Below are 19,081 nucleotides of genomic sequence, written 5' to 3' on the forward strand. Positions count from 1 at the left end.
TTTTGACGCTTTAGATGATTGGAAAAAGCAGATTTTTCTTGACATAGCTTTCCTTTCATTGGATTTGATAGAAGGATTGTGCTTCACATGTGGAATGATTCCAATCCCTTCCCAAATGAAGGTCTACAAGTCCTTCAGCAGCTTGAATTTGAAGAAGACAACAACGCTCCATTTGTTTAATGAAAAATAACCTCCATATAAACGTTTTCCAGATTTTTCGGCTTTTAGTTCGCTGAAAATAAGCTGGTCTAGGAAAATATTTTTCACCCATGGAAAAAAGTCCTTCAAAAGTGGGAACAATGTTTTCCTTTTCCGAAAAAGAAAGAAAAACATTTTCCCCATCTTTGCTCTCTCAATTCCTTTACGTTCATTGTATTTTTTACTGTTTTTATTTTTCTTTTCTTTTATTTTTCTTTTCTCCTTTTTCCGCCTTCCTCCGCCCATTGTTGCTTCTTGCACCGACAGTGGACCTCGACGACGGCTGGTCCCTAGCAATTGACCATGATGTAGATCGGCCAAGCCGCGAGCTTGCCTGTGGCCGGATGCCAGCAACTAGTCAACACCTAAAAAAAATAAAAATAAAAAATAAAAGAGGAAAAGATAAAGATTTAAAAATTTGAATTTTTAAAAATAAAAAATAAAAAAAAAAAGCAGAAAAAAAAAATTATTGAAACGAGTGTATGGATAAAAATCAATTCCTATTTTACATACCAAACGAAAGAAAACATTTGCCAAGTCTTTTTCTTATTTCGGACAAACATCGGAAAATATTGTCATTTTCCTGGAAAAAAAATTTGCAAACAATTTTTTTTCAAAAATGTCACATTTTTTGTAACATTCTCAAATCCGACCCTTTTGAAGTAATGAAATGTCATCGATGTATTTCAGTAAATCTCGCTCGTAATTGATCACTCTTAAGTTAACTAACCGAAGGGGAATGGCTAATCGGGAAATGGATACGTGGACCTAAGAACTTGACCATGGATCGACAATTTGGCCATAAGGGTTGTCGAGGGAAGGTTTAGCTATTATAGGCTGATCCAGGAACGACTAAGGAACAAATTGCTAGCGTTATATAATTGGATCGCGGGTGATTCCGTTTGACCACAGTATAATTTGTGAACGTTCCTAAACCGTTTCCCGACGATCGCGTCCTTCGTAACTAATGATTGACCCTCGCAATCACATGACAATCAAGGTCGCCATAGCTTGAGTATGATACGAATCATAAGGTCGATACGCGTAACTCCTAAAGAGCCGCCCGTTAGTTTGAGATAAATTGAGTTGCAATCGATTGGGATTAGCCATTAATTTGGACTTCGAACTTGGGCATTGGACTTTTAAGGATCACAATATGAATATTTTGGACGTCGCCTCACCAAAGTCAATTAAGTTTACGGTTCGTCCCAAAATGATTAGAAAAGTGAGATATAGATGGAATTAGAAATTTCTCTTTTACCGTTGGATTAGAGCTCATTCCTCAAGTTAGATTAAGGGCAAAGTAGTCTTTAGACTTGAGTTGGATTTACAAGATTGCCCCTCTTGTTGTTATTTGCAAGAAGCCAAAAGTTTGAATTATTGATGTGACTCCCTAGACAACTCTCCTTAAAACCCTCAACCACCTAGTCTACTAAGCCCCCCCTCAAGTCAAAAGCCTAGTCTAAGACAACCCATCACCTCAATCTCTCATTCTTTCTCTTGGCTTTGGGAACAAGCTTTTGAGAAGCAAGAGCTCATTTTCACTCTCCCTCCCCCTTTCTCACCACCATCTCCTTCTTGTTACCTTGTCCGTTGGTCACCGGGATGCCTCACCACCACCACCATCGACCACCCTCCTCCGCAAGAGCACCGTGAGCCTTGAACCGCCGTCCGCGAGCCGTTGAGAGCTCGCAAAGCCAAGCTAAAACAGCTGCTGCCCTTCACTGCAACTGTGGACTTGTAGGGCTATTCTAAGGAGTTTCTTGGGTGGTTTCAAGGTAAGAAACTCCATATACCTCGCTTAGTATGTTAGACAACTTGTGGAAGAAGTTTGGAGTGGATTAAGAGGATTTAAGTGGCTGACTTCAAGCGTTTTCCTTGGACTGAATCAGCCCTCAAATCTATTCCAGATCTGGTCGTGAAGTCTTACCGCCCCTTGGTTGGCTTTTCAAGCTTCAATCTTGTGGTAAGTTACTCTTAAACTTAGTCTAGGACTTTAGGTTACTAATGGATGGTTTAGAATTGGATTGGTAGGATTTTAGGGTAGTTTTTGTATGAAGAATGTGTGAATCCCGAGAGACCCGTTAATCCCGTTTTTCAGCGCGCGTCGAAATTGAAATGGCTCGTTCGAGGTCGTCCGGAGTCCGAATTGAGCTCCGTTTTCTCCCACACGACCGTAAGATCATGAGGAACATGATTCTGAGTTTGGATTGCTCAAAAAGAGATTATAAAAATGTCAGTTTTTCTGAGAGTAGGTCTGAATGTAGAAATCAGTAGGTGGATACCGCCGAGGATGCATGGACGTGGCTAAATTAACTTGTTTGCCCTATATGTGTTTGGTCTTGAGGTGTCTTGTGGATTGATTACTTATCGTTATTATGTTTAGCTATGGTTTGCCAATGTGAATTGAGCATTTAGAATTAACTAGCTAAGTACCTTGTATTCGGTCATGAGGGATCGAAATGATCGATTGGCTGAATTGATAAATTGCTCATAGTATGTTTGACATTATGATGTGGAACATGAATGAATTGATGTGTTTGGGGCATAGTAGATGAACCATGAGATGTCCTTTGTGATTGTGCAATTCATGTTTGCTTGAACCCGTGCTATGGTTAGTTGGCATGGCTTGTGTTGTTTAGGTCATGATTGACCTTGAATTCAAGTTTGGCTAAGCGAACGAATTCAAGTTTGGCTAAGCGAACGAATTGATTATATATATGTGATCACATAATACCCTGAAGCGTGATACGCGGGGAATTGAATTTATCTTGAGGCGTTAAACGCGAGATAACGACTTGATGCGTGTTTACGCGAGTCTTAATATTTATAACGACTTGATGCGTGTTTACGCGAGTCTTAATGCTTAAAATGGCCTGAAGCGTTATGACGCGGGCACTTGGCAATCTGATATCAATGATTGGTATGTGATTGAGATATACGATAGGAAACACCCTTTATGATCTTGTGATTTGTGAAATGTCCCAATCTGAAGCTCGACCTTAAAACTGTAAAGTATGATTTGAATTGCGAACTTCTATCTTATGTTTGTAGTGTGTTTTTGTCGTTTTGCTTGTTGAACAATTGTCCCTTTGAGTAGAATTACATGTTTTAGGAATTGTCTGGAGGTACTACCGTCCCGGCCTAGGTTTAGGAATAACTTGCTGAGATTTATTCTCACCCCGTCGTGGGATAACAATTTTCGGGTCCCAAATGATGAAGTCCCATGACCGCCATAGATTAGCTTTTGAAGATGCCCTTTTTGAAGTAGATGAACCGTTAACCTTACCTGAATGTACTTCTTTTTGTAGTCTTAGAGAGCTGTGTTTTTATATATTTGGGGTTGTGTTCGCCCGTATAGCTCTGTAAGGTTAAACTTCATCTCCCTTGTTTTATTAAGAGAAGTTGTATTTTGAGAATTATCAAGTAGTAACTTTTGAAGTCAATTTGACGTTTTTAAGAAATGTATGGAGTAAGTTTTAAATCCCCCTTTTACATCCTGAGTCATTGTATTTCATTCTATCGTATGGAGTGTAGTTCTCGCTTCCGCATGTGCTTATCATGTTAGGCTTAAGTTCGTTGCCGTTGGATCATTGGGAAGTTTATAAATTTACGGCCCGTGCGGGGTGTTAGCGTGCTCGTAAGGTTCGGGGCATGACATTTTTTGCAAAACAAACTAAGCCTAAGTTATGGACGCAGGGTCAACTAAAAGACATGAGTAGAGATATCGTTCGCCAAGAATGTAACATGAAACTAGAGAAACAGAACCGGTTATGGAATCTTGAGGAAGCTTCGAACATTGTGAAGAAGGTAGAATCGCATTTAGATATTTTTGTCCACATCAATTTGACACATCTACTGCCTGTTCATATTTATCTGCAGGTAATGGTCGTGTTATTTTCATGTTCCAAGGGAGGATAATTTGTTCCTTAAATATCACTTACTAGGGTTGTGTTTGTTTCGTGGAGAATCAAAGATTTGAAAAGTATTTTACAAAAAATAAATGCTTGTATCACTCATAATAATAAATGAATGAAAAATATTTTCATTACCGTGAAAATAGTTAGGCATAAAGTGTTTTCGATAATGAAAATATTTTTCGTTGACTAATTTTTCTAAAAGATACAAGCGTTTATTTTTTGGAAAATGTTTTCCAAATATTTAATTTTTCGTGAAACAAACACAAGCCTCTTTTCTTGTTTCTCCCTATAGGGAACAGAAAACGTGAAAGATCTTTGTCTGAACAGAAATGAGGTCTGTCCTGCAATTGGCCTCCGAGAGGCTTACCCTACTACTTTTTCCATGATGAACGTGGTCATTCTCGATCTATGACGGAGTAAGTTTCAGAATGTTGGGATGTTTGGTGTAGTTTAAAATTACTATTGTTTTGAGTGAAACCCGCTACAGTTTCGTAGCTGCGGCCTCTTTGTTTATTACGTGATTATTAGTTATTGGATCGCTCCAAGTAATAATGGCAAGGAACTTAAAAGTTTTGAATTTGACTCGTTGTGCACACTTGCAGAGAAGTTTAGAGCAGTTGATCCTTCAAAGCTGAGGAAGATTTGTTCAAATTGACAAATTGCACAGGGCAGTTGAAGGAGTTGGTTCTTTTTTAAACTTGAGGTTCTGTTGTAAACTTCACAGATACCACTCCTTGACTGGACTTGTACAAGAGAAATCCCAGGATGGGGGACGGTGGGGGGTGAGGTGGTATCAAAAGCCTGAGAACTGCAGTTCAATTGGTAACTTAACCTCTCTATTGAGTCTCTCTTTTGAACATGTTGGAATTTCTGAAAATCCTCTAGAGATTGGAATGCTCCTAAAGCTTGAACACTTGTCTTTGAGTTGGCATGAGTTGCTCAAGAGAATTCTAGACCCAATGGGGAATTTGGAATCACTACTCGTGCTGAATCTGTCCCATACCCATATTGCAGGGTTGCCAAATTCACTTGAGGACTTGAATAATTCGAAAATACTAAGGATGTGTGCTAGTTCCATAAGAAGTACATGCCAAGCAATTAGGATGTTGGAGAAGTTGGAAGAGACAAATGCAGAGTTCTGGCAACATGTAGACGGGACAATCCCTATATTTGAAAATCTCGAAATCTTCAAACACTGGACTATGTTACTGAGATCTACTGAAAGCATTCCCATTTTGCATATTCTTACTAAATTGATGAAGACACTTCCGAATCTATCAAACCTGATAAATTAGACGCAATTGAGTTGGAGACTCACCAGTTCCTGAGTTTTGTTTTCGCTGAAGAGGATTCTATTTCTGTTGACATGACCAAGCTCGTACGGGATTTACCACCACGGCAGATCAGGAGGTTATGCAATCTGGAGTCTATAAAGTTGTCTTGTGTCAACATAACCGTCCTCCATGCAGATGTCGGTCTCCTCTCTGAACTCAAAGGACTTGAAGTTTTGTGTTAATCTGCAGTTCCTCCCCAGGTTTCCAAAAAGTTTATTCTGCTTGCTTATTGATCGTCTCAACCATTGGAAATATCGATAGAGCTATCAAATTTGAAGGATTTATTCTTTTGAAATAACATGTGTCCATGGCCTTGAAGATTTTGAAAAAATTTCGAGCTTTGGACATTAGAGCATTGAATAGGCTTGAGAGATTACCTATCTCTCAAAGTTAAAGAAGCTCGATGAACTGCATTTGGGGCACAGTCATATTCTGGTCGGCCTTCAAAGGTTTTAAGGCTTGTGAAATCTGAGAATTTTAAGGCTTGTAGATATTCTGCCCCTCGAGAGATTACCCGATCTATTGAATTTGAAAAAGTTGGCTGAACTTCACCTGCAGCAATGTTATAATCTGAGATTCAAAGCTTTGAGGGTTTGGATTTGAAAAAGTTGGCTGAACTTCACCTGCAGCAATGTTATAATCTGAGATTCAAAGATTTGAGGGTTTGGAGAAGCTGATAAAGCTATAGCTAGGCGAACTCCCCCTACTAGAGATTGCCTGATCTCTCGAACTTGAAGCTCACCAAACTTGATCTATAGCAGTGTCATAATCTTGTCAAGATCCAAAAAAGATTAGATTTGTTGGAAGACTTGTGCATCTATGGACACGGATCTTTGGTTGAAGTGCATGATCATTCAAGCTTCGAGAATCTGAAATTTCTGCAATTGCATGATCACGAGACGTTACATATGGACAATTTTTGGGTCTCAAAATCTGATACATTCGATAAAAATCTGATACATTCGATATGGTACTTGGAAGTTCAAAATGTTCACTAATGAGAAGGTTAGGAATCTCCATGTGTCAGTTGTGGAGACATTTTTGCTTGCCATCTCTTCCATCCTGACAATGTAGGAACAGAGAATCTGCGTTCTCCCTTGATTGCATACAGCTACGTAGTTGCGCAAGTGATTCAGCTAGCCAAAGTAATTACAATCCAGTGGAGTTGTATCTTCAAACTTCTGAACCGACTTGTATTTCTCATTATCCTGTCAAGAACTCATGCAAGTTCCGTTTCTTTTGTGATCACAAGACGCTTCACTACCGGTGAGTATGGACAACTTAATCATACATTGTTCACAAAAATCCTTCCTGTCAAAAGAATTTTTTTAGACCACTGCATTATCACCCTGAGAGGTACAATAAATGCATGTCCTGAGTGAGGAGATGTACTCTGATACTTAACGGCACACTAAAGATGAAAAATATACTTTGATAAGTCGTGCTTGCTAATTGTCTGATGATGACTAGTTGTCCAAGCACATAATCATCATCTATAGCTAATAAGCAGCCACGATGGATGAAGAGGATAGCTGCAAAACAACAATGTCTAATTCTGACCGGATCGCCGCAGAGGCTAGCTACAGTCACAGAAGTTGAAGAATTAATGCGCCTATGAATCTGGTAATTTATTTCATCGAGTTTACTGATACAAAGGTTTGGCCTTGCTCGGGCAACCACAAGTTTCTTCGGTCGATAAAGTTCAGTGGACAAGTTGGACAGGAATTGAAATGCTGCCGTCATCCGTGGATGCATTTGGCTCGATTGAGTATTGTAACTCATAGCAGCTGAGAGGATGATTCTGAAGTGTCCCGGCATCTTATATTTAGGAGTGATATTTATGAGTTTAATCATGCTGACAAGTACCCTTAACAAAGACAGACTCAATATTATTTCTCCCCTTAGTTCTTCACCAACAGAAAGCAAAAACTCTCTCACAAGCTATTCACATCGAAAGAACAGAAGTCGTACCAAATGCAGACAGAGGGACATTTCAAATTACATACCAAATTATTCTAACGAATTGTAGTCGAACTTTTGAAAAGCAAATGACAATGATGTACCAGTACCCATTTGGATATATCGTGAACTTGAATCACTATCCCTAGACTCCAAGAGTCATGGTTACATTCGAACATGTTTATGTTGATGGTGCGCACAGACGTATTTAAACTTGCATGGGCTAAGTGTAAGTCAACCCATCACGGGATGTCTAATCCAATCTAAAAGTCTCCTTTTTACATGATCACTCGAGGCTTATCTCATCTGCAGACCGCATTATCAAATGGGTGAACCAGTTTCTGACATGCGAAAGATAAGATGGAATGAGACTTTCGACCCACGAATCACCTGGGGGAAAAAGAGTATCATGAATAAGTAGTGTCTAATGTTTTTTTAGTGCATTAATGTATCTGTCCACATGGATCAATGAACGAGCTTACTAGGTATCCATTGCCACTGCTACCAAAAGGTCTTGAGATAAGAAACAAAAGCATATGGTGGCGCCAAACCATACACGTGCATGAGATTCACAAAGCTGCGTAATTTTTTTCTTTCTACATCGTCTAAAATCTGCCAATAGCAGCAATGATGAAGTTGTAGACGTAGTTTTGAGATGCATACTTTCACTCGTACAAAGAACAAAAATATAAAGCGAAAATGAAAAATGCACTCTGAAGATTGCAAGAAGTACCAAAAGTAAAAGATACCACCTTACTTCCTCATTTCTTCTCAAGTTAGATGTATCTTTCAACTTTTCTGCAAGTAGAATCAATCTTTCATATAGGGAAATGGAAGATCAATTGAGTCATGTCTAGAGTGAAACCAAGCTCTCCACGATGGTGCCCACGTCACATTTCGTAGAAAAGGGAAGATCTTTGAATTGTCTCGTGATCGGATTCCAAGAAACTCGTCCTCCATCAGCCATAACCATCAGAACCTCGCTATTCCTCGTGAAGCCATAAAATTGTTTTACTCGTGTACAAGTCTCAAAAGTATATAGCTTAGTCCAAGATTCGGGCACGCCGTACTCCCTCATAACCCAAACAGAACAAGATTCACCATACCTAACTTCCTCCTTGCAACTAATGAGCACTGCCAGCAAGCCATTCACTACTGCCACAGAAAGTACGAGATTCATGCAGCAAAGCTCTTCCGGCAGAGCCATTTCATCAAACACCTCATGTGCAACATCGAACGAGAGTATTGAACTGTATACATAATGCAGATCATTGAACTTTAAAAGAAACCAGTGCAGACTCCCATTGAAGAAGACCGCAGGGGGTCCTCTGGCCCATACATCAGTGCCCTCATACTCCAAAATTCTCCATGAATCTGTACTGAGTGAGTAAATCTGGGCCACAAGCTCTTCCTTGCGAACCCGTCCAGGATAATGTCGAAGCCTCACAATCTTATAGTCATTAGACCTTGCATCGAAGCCAAACCCTAGACGTAATATTGGATGCTGTGGATCGGGTTGTAGAACAACCTTGCGCTTTCTAGTGAATAAATTCCACAAATGAATCTGTTTATAGCAAATATACTGCAATTTTTCAACGACTTCCGCGACGCAGATCAAACCATTACACGAACCAATAATAACGTAATGGCTGTCAGGAGCAACCAATGGGAGTTCGACTTGCGACTGAGGAGGCAGGGTAAGAGACTCATCGGAGAACACAGAGCACAGCTTTCGGAAAGGATGGCTCCAATCTAGACACACGGTGTGCCGGTTGGAGGAATCGAGAGCGGAGGCATTCAAGTGGAGGGCCACGAAGCAAGGGTCATCAACGGTGGATCGCCATGATCGGCAAACGCACCTGAATCGGAGCAGAGATTTCACCGGCAATCGCTTCAGGATCTCCACAACCACGTGTTGAGGGAGCTTCGGGTTGTCGTCGGAACTCATGGCGGCTAAGGTTTGAGACTCATCGGAGAACACAGAGCACAGGTTTCGGAAAGGATCGCTCCAATCTAGACACACGGTGTGCCGGTTGGAGGCATCGAGAGCGGAGGCATTCAAGTGGTGGGCCACGAAGCAAGGGTCATCAACGGTGGATCGCCATGATCGGCAAACGCACCTGAATCGGAGCAGAGATTTCACCGGCAATCGCTTCAGGATCTCCTCAACCACGTGTTGAGGGAGCTTCGGGTTGTCGTCGGAACTCATGTCGGCTAGGGTTTGAGACTCATCGGAGAAGACAGAGCACAGGTTTCGGAAACGATTGCTCCAATCTAAAAGCGCGGTGTGGCAATTGGAGGCACCGAGAGCGGAGGTATTCAAGTGGAGGGCCACAAAACAAGGGTCATCAACGGTGGATCGCCATGATCGACAAACGCACCTGAATCGGGGCAGAGATTTCACCGGCAATCGCTTGAGGATCTCCACGACGACGTCGTGAGGGAGCTTCGGGTTATCGTCGGAACTCATGGCGGCTAGGGTTTGAATGCTGGCACGAGGGATTGCACTAGTTTAATATCATCAAAAGAGAGTTTAGAGTGGAGCCTATCGATACGTTACATTGTATTCACTTTCACTCAATTACTTAAGACGATGAGTTATGGGAAATTAATATATAATAATTACTTCACATCAAATAGTATTTTTAATGTGATTTCAAAAAATTTTAAAAAAAGGAAATTGCCGACGTCTTAAATCTTTTCAATTTGCCAATTGAGTGATAAATATTTGTATATTCTGCCAATTGAGTCCATTTGGTCAATTTTATTTTTCTTCTCTTCTTCTTTTTTCTTTGTTGGCAAGGGTCATTGGCGACCCTCGCTGGTGGCCTCTCCTAGTCTCGGTGAGGCCTTTGTAGCCGCTAAAAAAAAAGATTAAGGATTCGATGCAAAATTAAAAAGTTTAAGACTGAATTAATAAAAGTGCAATAAATTTAAGACGCATTCTGCAATTTTATAATTCTACATAGACATTAAACATGTCCCGGCGTGCATTTATGTTGAAAAAATGAAAGCAAAGGGGTTGAAACTTATTCTTTTTTTCTTTTTTTTTTTTTTTTTGGGTCGAAGGGGTTGAAACTTACTTAAAAGCGCGAGAAATTTCAATGTTTACATAGATAGAAAAGCACGCGAATAACCAGGGAAACATGATGACTAAACTCAATTTGGGAGAATTTCCATACCTAAAGGTATCAAAATCAAACAGACTTTCCATACCCCCGAGTTGTTGTCAAGGGATGATTTTTTTGACTAGTAAAACTCAGCTTTTAGGGTTTTAAAATGTGTTTGGGGACGTTGCTGTTCAACCTTCGGTCAACCGTTGGGCAGACCTAATAACTTTTAGAGAAGGGAGCAAGATTTTTAAGTGCCATCATCACTTCACAACTTCTTCTTTCCCCGACGCTAAGGTCGTCTTTCTTTCGAGTTAACCATCTCGGCCGCTGCTTCGGGAGTGAATGGCTCTTTGCCTTCGAGACTTCCTTGAGCAGTGGAAGGCAATTCCTATGGCAATGCAGTGACTTTCTCACTCAGATTCTGCTCTCCAGTCTTAAGATTGCGACTCTTGTCGATGCTTGCTCCACTCTTACTCTCTTTCCACCTACAGTTTTGTCACTCTCAATCTCGAAACCCTCTCGATTTGCGGCGACATTGCTGGTTTTCAGAAAATAGGTGTAACACGAAGGATACGACATGGAGGCAACACGACTAGGTTTTCTATCGGATAGATTTTACTGGTCGTGAGTTTCTTGGTCCCATGATCAATCAAATGTTTGATGTCCAAGGGATTATACGAAAGATCTCAGAGAGATTTGTCTGATTCAATAGGCGAAAGAGATTTTCAGTTATCATCTTCAGGTAAAGGCAAAACCAGCTACATTGTAAGGTCTCCTAATATCACCCGTAGATTCAAGTCTCGGAGAGTGAGCATAGGCTATAAATAAGTTAGGCCACTATAAAATCTGCCCGCTATAGCGACCTGCCTTAACCCCTCCCGAAGGTTCGGCGGGTTTAGAGATACTACCATAGGTCCATGGCCTGGACTCTTCCAAGTCCTATCTCGCGCGTGGATTTCGTTTCACCGATTAGCAACCTAGAATGTTACTAGGAGTCGCCACTATCCTATTGGAGTCGGTTAAAAATCAATCGAGACATGGGAGTGTCCTCTCACGCAATCAGAACTTCTATATTTCGTGATTTGTTTACGCTAACTAAATAATTAGCGCCCTTTCGATACCTAACCGGTTAATATTCCCTAAGATGACCACACATTCTGCATATAATTTTAAACCCCACCAAGTATCTAACCAGTGCTAAGTGATCATGCATAACATTTTTCTGTCATTTTGTGCAATTACCTATTTATCCTTAACCTAACATATATAAAAAGTATCAACAAGCAATTTATCGAAAGACAATGTTGTAATAAACACTCAATTCGATAAATACACCAAATAAAGACTGGAATGAACACATGCAAACCAAATTTAAAATGGCGATATTTAAGGAAAACAACTCCGATACGCGGATCGGATACATAAAAATGGACCGGATTGGATATCGGTCTTCATCCTCGCCAAGCCCCAATAGGTTGCCATCTTTGTGAGCATCGTCATCAATCGCCACGTCGGAATATCAATCTCATGCATTCGAGTATGCATTCACTCAAAGTAGATAGTTAGCGAAGTTCAGTCAATTAAAAAGATAAAACAAGCATCTCGAATTAAACTCTAATTATCATACTAGTCTATCCGTCGAGACATGCTAATCGCGAATCATTTATCAAGATATTTACATGCGAAAGCCGATCGAGCTATGAGAATAAAATATGGCAAATATATCAACAATCAAGCTTATGAAGCTTGATTTAGACAATACAGGAAAGTAGAGGCATTTCCTACCTATTTCCTATTTTTTGGCATTTTCTGGTATTTATTAAAATTTTTCATTACTTAATATTTTTTTTAAAAAAGTATCCGGGTCGGGTATCCAAACCCGACCCGAATGGCGGTGAAACTCGGGCCCTTACGGCCTGGACCTTTAGCCCGGAAGACGTAGCTTCACGCCGGGACCGGGCTCAATGACAAACCCAGTCCGGAATAAGGGCTCCTCTCGGACATAAAAGGGCTCAAAACTCCCAAATCACAGGACAAAAACCGGACCCAAGACCAAACTCCATGCCTCGTCAGTCCAGTCCATTGTGGCCCAAAACAAGAAGGCCGAGCTCAAGGCGACGCCCTTTTCTTCTCTTCTTCAACGAACTCAATTGGTCACATTAGAGAGTGCCATTTGGGCCCGTGGGCCCGGAACGGGCTCGTTGACCGGGCCCACGGTCCCGGAACCGCCGGTTCCGGGCCGGTTCCGAACCGTGAAACGAAAAAAAAAAAAAAAAAAAAGGGGGAGCCCGTGGGGCAGAGAGCCGTTGGGCTCTCTGGCCTCGGGCCCCGCCACTGCCCCCCCACCCCGCCCCCCCTTTGGGCCGTTGGGAAAAAAAAGAATTAAAAATAATTCTTGCCTATAAATACATATGCTCCCCCTTTTATTTTTGTCACAAATTCTCTGAACAATCTCTCAAATTCTCTCTGAAATCCTCTCAAATCGCTCAAATTCTCCCAATTCTCTCAATCCCTACTCAATTCTCTCAATCGGATTTCCGATCAATTCTCTCAAAAATGGCAAGTGGAAGCAGAAATGCCGACAAGGGCAAGATGACTATGGGAGATTCCGAGTATCCCATTCCCGAATATGATCCTCGTGAGTATGCAAGTTGGGAAGACGACGACGATAATATCAACTATGTCCCGATTCCGAACGTCGAGCACATCCCAACACAAGAAAGTCTTCATCCTCCCACTAGTGTCGAAGAAACGTCAACGGCAAATGAGCCGGAACGGAAGGGCCGAGATAATACATCCGACTTGTAGCTACACTTTGACAAGGTACGTAATGAAGGCGAAGATAAGTATAATATAAAATGTAAATATTGTTCGCAAACATATAAATTTACGAAAGGAGACGGCTACGGAACATTCCGTCGGCATTTGACGAAAAAACATCCAACACAAGCGGGGATCGACAATACGCAACAACAAATTTCTGGGTACGCCACTTCTAATCCTCATCTTATATTTCGTTTCACTGAAACACTTTATAAACAAACATTAGCTGAATATGTTGCCCTTGATCATGCTCCGTTTAATACCGGTGAAAATTTTAATATGAAATATTTGATAAATACTACGTTGGTTCCGCAAGCGCCAACTATTCCAAAAAATACTCTTAAACGCGAACTTTTTCATCTTTATAAAAAAGGGAAAAAATCTTTAGCAAAATTTTTTGCGGAATTCAATGGACGTGTGCATATAGGTAGCGATATTTGGAGTGATCCTTGGCAAATTCATTCTTATATGGGTGTCACGTGTCATTGGATAGGTGACGATTGGACGATTCAAAAAAGACTTATTGCATTCCGAGTTTTTGATTAAAGACATTCGGCTCATAATATTTATAGAATAATTAGACAAGTTTTAGAAGAATATAATTTAATAAATAAAGTATTTTCAATTGGTTTTGATAATGCCGCCGCAAATACCTCTTCTATTCCCGAATTAGAAAATATTTGCAAACCCACTTTTGGCGGACAATTTTTTCACATTAGATGTGCTTGTCATGTTTTAAATTTATGTGTACAAGATGGTTTACGAACTCTTGACACTTCTCTCGCCCCAATAAAGAGTGCAATTAAATTTTTATGGAGTCGTCCCCATTGTATAAAATCATGGGGAAAATTTTGTAAACAAAATAGGAGAAGGGCAAGAAGATTTCCAAAAAATATTCCAACTCGTTGGAATTCTACGTACGAGTTGCTTCGGCAAACTTTTGAATATAAAGATTTATTATGTATGTTTATTTCACAAAATATTCCCGAAATTACTTTACTTCCTCAACATTGGGACGTTTGCAAGAAAATTTTAGATTTTTTGAAAATTTTTAATGATGCTACTAAGACTTTATCTGGTATTTATTATCCTACTACGCATTTATTTTTAATAGAGTGTGTTAATATTGGTAGTGTTTTTAGTGAATATGAAAATGATACCGAATGAGGTCGAACTATTTTAGTAATGCGAGAAAAATGGTTGCATTATTATTTGCAAATTCCTCTTGTCTATTTAGTTGGTATTATTTTTTATCCACGTATTAAATTAGACGGTTTACAAGATTATTTGAATGTGTATTATCATGATTGTTTACATTTGGAAGATTCAATAGATATTTCAAATATACTAGGAGATGTTAAAGAATCTATAGTAGCATTATATGGAGAATTTTGTAGTAGATATGGTTTAAGTGATTCCGGATCTTTACAACCCATCGCCTCACGTAGCGAAGGTGGTAGTTCACTTAGTAGAGGGTATAATATGCTTAAGAGTATGCAAAAAAAACAAAAAGGGGCAACAGGTAGTATTTCTGAATTAGAAAAATATTTAACCACTCAATTTGAGTTTCGTGATGCAGAACATAGTACAGATTTCGAAATCCCGAAGTGGTGGAAAAGTCACCAAATCGATTGTCCAGTTCTCGCCCTCATCACTCGTCGGATATTAGCAACCCCTTCTTCAACGGTTGCAGTTGAACAAGCATTTAGTGCTGGAGGATTAATTTTGGACTCTCACCGTTCAAGATTAAGCCCGGACTCTGTGGAAGCTCAAGCTTGTGTCGGCGATTGGACGAGGGCGAAATATCGACACCAAGAGTTAGATCGTGAACACGAATTTTTTAGCGATGATGTTGGAGATACCACCGCCACGGGTACCATAACGGGTAGCGACGATTGACGATGAGGTAAGTTGGGGTTCTCAAAGGTAAAAGAACTACATGGGCTTTGATTCTTCTATCCCCAAGAAGATATGTAGGCGCTTAATGATAATTCATTAAGTTCAAGCCCATTCCTCCTCTCTTTTTTTTCCTCATATTTTATTACAATGTACAATTTAATTGTATTTTATAATTTATAATTTATTATGTTTATTTTATTATTTATTATTTTAAAAATTAATATTAAAAAAGGAATCGGAATGAACCGCCGGTTCCGAAGTGGAACCGGAACCGGCCCGGAACCGGAAGTATACACGGCCGGTTCTCGAACCCGAACCGGCGATTCCACCGAACCTGCCGTGTATAGGTCACATGCTCTCTGCGCCGAGATATCCAGGACCTCCAATGGTGCCCGCTCGCCAGAGCTTCCATCCGCCCGAGTCCATGTCGGCTAAGCGGCGCCGCCGCCGCCTCAGACCAGGCCAAGCAACAATTCCAGTCAACTCCACCGGCCCAACTCCTCTAACGGGCTGACATCTTCTTCAACGGACGTGCGAAGAAGTCTTGGTGAGGATGTTTTCCTTGGTGTAACCCCATAATAAGTTTTCATGTTCTCCTTGGCATATGCCTTCTCGCGATCCCGCGATATTCCATCGCGTGCGATGATGTGTGTACAATCTGGAACCATTATCACGTGCTTCCATTTCTAGCGATATCTGCTATTGAAACTTTTACTTTGCTAATGTTTCATGTTTCTTCTTTTTTCCATGCATCAGTAATCCACCACCATCATCCTTTTCATATCAAGCATCTATTCTAGCATACGCGAATCTAATCTTTTGTTGAAATTCCAATGTAGTTTCTTAGGACACTGGTTTTGTGTATGAACATGATGTTGGAACCGCTAGTTTTTGTAGCGAGACCACAAGGGGTTCACATTATTTACGTAATTATCTTTTCTACTGAAATTTAAGGTTTGCAAAAAAATTTCATGTTTTTTTTAGCTACTCACCCAGACTTAAACTCGCGTCTTACCTAGTTCATGAGGTCAGCGGGGTGGTTTTTTTTTTTTTTAATGGATTCAAGATTTACCTAACTAAAGTGGAATTCCTCACTGTTAAAGAAAAACCACATTTTGAATGAGTTAACTTAAAGCGTGTCGAGTACCTTGCTGACCTTATGCACATAATAAGGCTCAAGGCTGAAATCCGAATAATAACTAGCACAAACCATGGAATTGTTCCTCGATAGTATCTCCTTTTTTCTTATAATTTTTTGGTATGAGCACAGAGACTTGGCTACGTCAAGATCCGCGCAATGTCTACAAATCCCGTGAATCGGTTAAATCTAGACCCGAGCAAGTGACCCCGATTCAGTACAATTTGCATGCGATCGTTTTTTTTTTCCTTTTGCTTCCTCGCAATGAATCTTGTGGTGATGCTCTGGGATGTTAGGACAAGTGTACTTCTCCGTCAAACTATTATGCATGGAATTTTTTTTTTTTTTTGTAACCGAGGTTTCCATGTGTAACTAGTATGCATGGATTTGCTGTGTCGCCAAAAGATTTTCCTAAGATTGAATTTTAGTTGTAAAAAACAAGAAAAACCGTAAATTTGTACCTTTTTTTGGTCGAAGTAAGTTTGTAGTTGATGCAGTAGAAATGGTGATGTCAGTTATTTATTGTTGTGATTCCCACAATTTTCAGACATGGAGTTCGAACATTTTTTTAATAAATGTATTGCATTCTCCCACTTAATTAATAATTCTAGAACGTTCTATCCCTTAAATGATCAGCCAGCTTAAGTGGTGGTGGGGAGGCGCTCATTAATCGTATTATCTTTGGTCTAAAGGAGGGTTTCATGGATAAACTAATGTTCAGTATACGCTTATTAAATTTATTTGTAAATATACATTCGTCGATTACTGAAATTTTTCCTCTCCGCAAATCCATCGTATTGAGTTAGCAATTACAAAGCAGACTTATGCGTGTAATTATGTTAGGGTATAAGCGAGTTGAGCTACTTATGAGCTACTCGAGTATGATTAGTAATGCAACTCATTGATCACTTCAACATAACTTTGACTTTTTGTTGAATTTGAGTCGACTGAGATTACATCACATCTCCTTCAATTCTAGATTATTCTAGCTAGTTAACCTTTAGCAATCTGACATGACCAATACTAGCATAGACCTTTCAACCCGAGGGGAATGGTTTCCATCTATCCCAGCTTTCAACATAGGATCTCTTTTTGAGCTAAGCCAGTAAAGTAAACATAACAGTCAAAATACTTAAATCTAGTTGAGGTAGGGCATGAAAATACTCAAAGTAACCGAAGAGCCCAATTGAGAAGTCGAGAAGCTAGAATCTGAGCATGCATGAGCGTGAACTCAAATTCGATTTTCGTATGATATGTATTGACTAACCTAGTAGAAACTCGAGTTGAACTTGAGCTTATTGAAGGTTGATCCGAGCCAACCTCGAGCCGGATACGTCGAGATTAGTCGAGCTCGAGCAGACTTCCTTTATCAAGATTGCAATATCCGGATCGAATCATACTTGAGTATTTAACTATGTCGAATCGGCTCGACTCGATTATATGGCTGGAGTATTCACCCAAACCATGCTCGGTTCCCCTCCCCGTCTAGACTTCGACTTCATGACTCAAATTAATGGATTATTTTCAAGTACTCGACCCTAGTAGAAAGTCCGCCTAACTTTCAACAGTAAAAATAAAAAATAAAATTTCGGATTGGTCAATGCCAATGGATCTGAAAGTCTGGTTGACCGACGGTTATGCGTCCTTGTGAAGTTTTCTTTCTTTCTTTTGTCTCTCTTCTCATCCTGTCGGCCATTTCATTAGCGAAGTTCGGAATCATTGCCTTTGTCGTTGGTGCGCAGTCAAATCGAAGACTGTGCTTGACATCATGAAATGTTGGACTCCACAAGTTAGAAAATACATGCCCAACAATTCATTAGCCACGAATTTTCTGCGCAAAAATCTTTACCGAGGCAAAAGAGGGTGTTCACATAACTGAGATCATCGCACAATATCTCGTGGCTTGACGATTAAGGAAAAAAAAATATTCAATGTATTCATGCCTTATATGCAAACCCCATATTAGAGGAAAATGCATTAAAAGGAATATTAGAGGACAATACTCAGCTTAGTAAGATATTTCGTGCGTCATATCGGTTATTGTACTAACTCATTCGGATGGCGAATTCCCCGGCAATGCTTTGAAAAAGGGTAAATTTTATTGTGATCACCAAGTTTTTGTGGGATTTGTGCTTAAATCGCTGAATTTTGCTTTCAATTACCAAACATCTTAATATTAGTTTCTGCGCAAATTGATAGATTTTAACTAATCGTAATCGGACTGATTTTTTTCAATACATGGTAGTGACTAGTGACCTGGCAATGATGAGCAATGAGCTCTACCAACCATCGTTGCATCACTCTTAGGGATGGCAATGGGGCCGGGCGGGGCTTTGCTCATCCCTACCGAGGATAGGTGAGAGGGCTCGATCCTTGGCTGATGACCCTCTGTATTTATGATCAACATAACTTCAGCTTAAAGAAACAAACTCATACCAATTTTTTGGCGCGATACAGAAGGTCCGGTACCAATTATAGGGATTAAATGGACGCTCGTATACCAATTATAGGAAATTCAAAGGCACGACTCTAATCTCACTTATTAGGCATGCTTCGTTATACCAAAATACGGTAACAGCATTTCGCACAACTATTGTAATCTATTTTCTCTCACCATATTCAAAGCAATACTTGCTCATGCGGAGATACACTCTCCACCGAATTGTTTATCTCTCGTTAGGGAGTGATCGATTCCCG

The 19,081-nt window shown here is 40.1% G+C and overlaps 2 protein-coding genes across 2 annotated transcripts in view; both read right to left on the reverse strand.

The window, feature by feature from the left end:
• Window positions 1-19,081, reverse strand: part of LOC115755587 (F-box protein At3g07870-like) — a 188,905-nt gene that overhangs the window by 13,463 nt on the left and 156,361 nt on the right. The gene's annotated exons all lie outside the window — the stretch shown is intronic.
• Window positions 8,190-9,594, reverse strand: LOC125314925 (F-box/kelch-repeat protein At3g23880-like). The gene has a single exon (XM_048278358.1). The coding sequence runs from the start codon at window positions 9,357-9,359 to the stop codon at window positions 8,265-8,267; it is 1,095 nt and encodes a 364-aa protein (XP_048134315.1). The 5' UTR covers window positions 9,360-9,594; the 3' UTR covers window positions 8,190-8,264.

Source organism: Rhodamnia argentea, chromosome 4 (assembly GCF_020921035.1).
Source record: "Rhodamnia argentea isolate NSW1041297 chromosome 4, ASM2092103v1, whole genome shotgun sequence".
Taxonomy (NCBI): Eukaryota; Viridiplantae; Streptophyta; class Magnoliopsida; order Myrtales; family Myrtaceae; genus Rhodamnia; species Rhodamnia argentea.

Bases quoted from the DNA above. Each gene is read 5' to 3' on its own strand.
- LOC125314925 (XM_048278358.1), bottom strand. From the start codon at position 9,359: ATGAGTTCCGACGACAACCCGAAGCTCCCTCAACACGTGGTTGTGGAG.